Source organism: Austrofundulus limnaeus, unplaced genomic scaffold (genome assembly GCF_001266775.1).
Source record: "Austrofundulus limnaeus strain Quisiro unplaced genomic scaffold, Austrofundulus_limnaeus-1.0 Scaffold1140, whole genome shotgun sequence".
In the NCBI taxonomy this organism is placed as follows: domain Eukaryota; kingdom Metazoa; phylum Chordata; class Actinopteri; order Cyprinodontiformes; family Rivulidae; genus Austrofundulus; species Austrofundulus limnaeus.
The window spans coordinates 43,286-46,100 of NW_013953542.1; the positions used below are offsets into that span (position 1 = coordinate 43,286).

Consider the following 2,815-nt stretch of genomic DNA (forward strand, 5'->3'; position numbering starts at 1 on the left):
ACTAAATACTAGTTACAGTTACAAAGAATATGACTGCTGAAGTTAAAAATTCAGATTATTAGCTTTAAAAAGAGAGTTGTGAATTTACTCTAAAGGGTTCAAAAGCAGTACTTCATTTAATTTGTGTGTACTTTTTAAGGCGTTTTATGGTATTTTATGCCCGAAGGTCAACAGATTATCGTAATAAGGATAGAAATTCAAACTTTTGTGTGTGAGTGTGTAGACTCTCACCTTGTCTGCTGTAATTATCCTGCTCCCGATGAACCATGTCCTTGTGCCCTTTAGTCGTGCCATAAAGCAACCTGTCAAAAAGTCAAATGTTTTCTGGGTTACCTCAGGGGTTTAAAAAGGAAACTATATCTGTTTTTATACAGTGTCTTGATTWGATTCTATAAAAAACTTCCTGACTTGTTTCTGTCAAACAGTGTAGTACAAAGCCTCATTTCCTTGTCATTTATAGGCTCTTCTGGTCCTTGAGGGCCACTGTTCTGCATGTTTTACTTTTCTCCCTGCTCCAACACACCCGATTCAGTAACTTAATTACCTTTTCAAGTTCTCAGAAGCCTGTTAATCACCCATTTATACAAATCAGGTTGGCATAACGTTGACATCTCATTTTTTAAATAAAGCCAAAGAAAGAGGGTTCTTCGTTTTCTTCACCCTTGATCTTCTGTTTTCATCCTGGTATCTGTTCCTTCTGTTTCCTATGTTGTCTTTTCTTACTCCAATGTTTAAAGCATTGCTTTTGCCTAGATTTGTTTATCTTTTTAAAGTTCAGCAGTATAATAGGTTATAGAAACTACTGTAATTTATACATAAACATCATGTTTTGTTCTTACTGACTCTATTAGCCAGAAGTTTCAAACCCTTCAGAAGTCATCACCTTTACCTTTGTGAGTGGACTTTCAGACAAGTTGTTGACCTTGGCTGATTCTCAGCTGACACAGGTTTATCCATCCTTCTATGGACCAGGTCAGGGACAAATTACCTGCCTGGAACAGTTTTCAGGGAAAGCCTACCTCAATATATCTGTACCACAGTAAGGCACAAGTTTAGAGTTGTGATTTGATGGTTAGTAGAGAGTCAATGTTTACAGATGTTTGGGGGAACAGCATTCYGGTGTTGGGGAGCAGAGTGATAGAAGACTCTGTTTATCATGGTGCTGAGGCAAACAAGGAGCACCGTGAGGTGAATGGAAGAGGAAGAATGGAGGGATCGTGAATTGGTGGGGATGTGCAGGAGATCAGAAAGATGAGGGGTGAGGTTGTGGTTGGCCTTGAATGTGTACAGCAGGATTTTAAACTGAATTCTGAATGTGACTGGAAGCTAGTGGAGTTGCTGAAGGACTGGGGTGATGTGATGAAATAAGGGAGTTTTGGTGATGATGCAGGCAGCTGAATTTTGAAACATTTGAAGTTTTGAGTGATTTGTGAGGCTGACTAAAGAGGAGAGCATTGCAATAATCAATTAGAGAAGTGACCAGACTATGAACTTGGATATAGAATTTAGAGTGCGGGGAGAAGGATGGATAACATTTCAAAGGTGGAAATATGCAGACCAGGTCATGGTATTGATGTGAGTGTGAAAAGAGAGAGTGATGTCAAGAATGACACCTGAGGGAAGGGAGGAACCAAAGAGCTGTCAATGTTGAGGGAAAAATTGTTGATTTTGGATAGGGTGGAGATGAGTAGATACTCTGCTTTATCACTGTTTAATTTAAGAAAGTTTGATGTGAACCAGGATTTTATTTCATCTAAACAGGAAGTGAGGAAGAAAGGTGGAAGTGAAGAATTAGATGCAGTGGATAAGAAAAGCTGGGTATTGTCACCAAAGCAATGGAAGTAGATGTTTTACTATTTATTTATTTTTTATTTAGAAGATTTATTAATTTCATTAAAAACAAAATAAATTCTATACACAATAGAAGATAAAAAATACAAATCACAAATAAAATGAAAGGCAGCAGAAAGAAGAAAAAATGTTAAAATCACAGACAATATTGCCAAGGGGAAGACGGTAGATGATGAAAATAAGGGACCCCAGGACAGAGCCCTGGGGCACATTTGAAGTAATAGGTTTTGGACCAGTTGGAATTTATGGATGGGTATTGCAGGTAAACCAAAAAGAAGGGAGTTGCAATAATATATACTGTACATGATGTGACCAAAGAGTTAACCAGAATATAAGTTCTTCTGGGTGAGAGGGATGGATAGAGAAGAGCGATGTTACAGAGGTGAAAGTAGGCTGAACAAGTTATGTTACTGAGAAGAGATTTAAATTATAATGTATTGTGAAGGATGACAACCAGACTCCTAACCTGAGGGACGGGGGAAACTGAGGTGCTGTCAATAAAAAAGAGAAAAGTTGTTGGATTTTTCAAGGGTTGATTTAGTCCCAATGAGAAGAAATTCTGTTTCGTTGCTGTTTAGTTTGAGGAAGTTGCTTGTGAACCAGGAGATGATATCATATAGGCACCCAGACAGTGAGGTGGTTGAGAGGGTGCCGGTAGGATTGGTGGACAGATAGAGTTGGTGTCATCCGTGTAACAGTGGAATTGGATATTATGTTTTCGAAAGCTATTTCCATGTGGAAAGAGGTAAATGATTAAAAGGAGAGGGTCGAAGACAGAACCTTGCGGCACACCAGAACAGAGAGGGGATGAATTAGCCTGGCTCTTGCCTTCCTACGCAGCTCTGCTCAATTCTAGTTTCCCTTCACTGCTCCGTCTGGGGCTTCTCCCATTGAGATGGATTTCGCTGGCAGATTTTTAGCCGGGCCAATCAGAGAAGAGAACGTCAATTTTCTGCGCAGTGTC

At 39.3% G+C, this 2,815-nt stretch overlaps 1 protein-coding gene across 1 annotated transcript in view; it reads right to left on the reverse strand.

The window, feature by feature from the left end:
- Window positions 1-2,815, reverse strand: part of LOC106534317 (teneurin-3) — a gene marked incomplete at both ends in the record, with an annotated part of 50,128 nt that overhangs the window by 9,823 nt on the left and 37,490 nt on the right. The window contains 1 exon segment of the mRNA XM_014030915.1: window positions 232-302. Coding sequence (XP_013886369.1) covers window positions 232-302 — 71 coding nt within the window.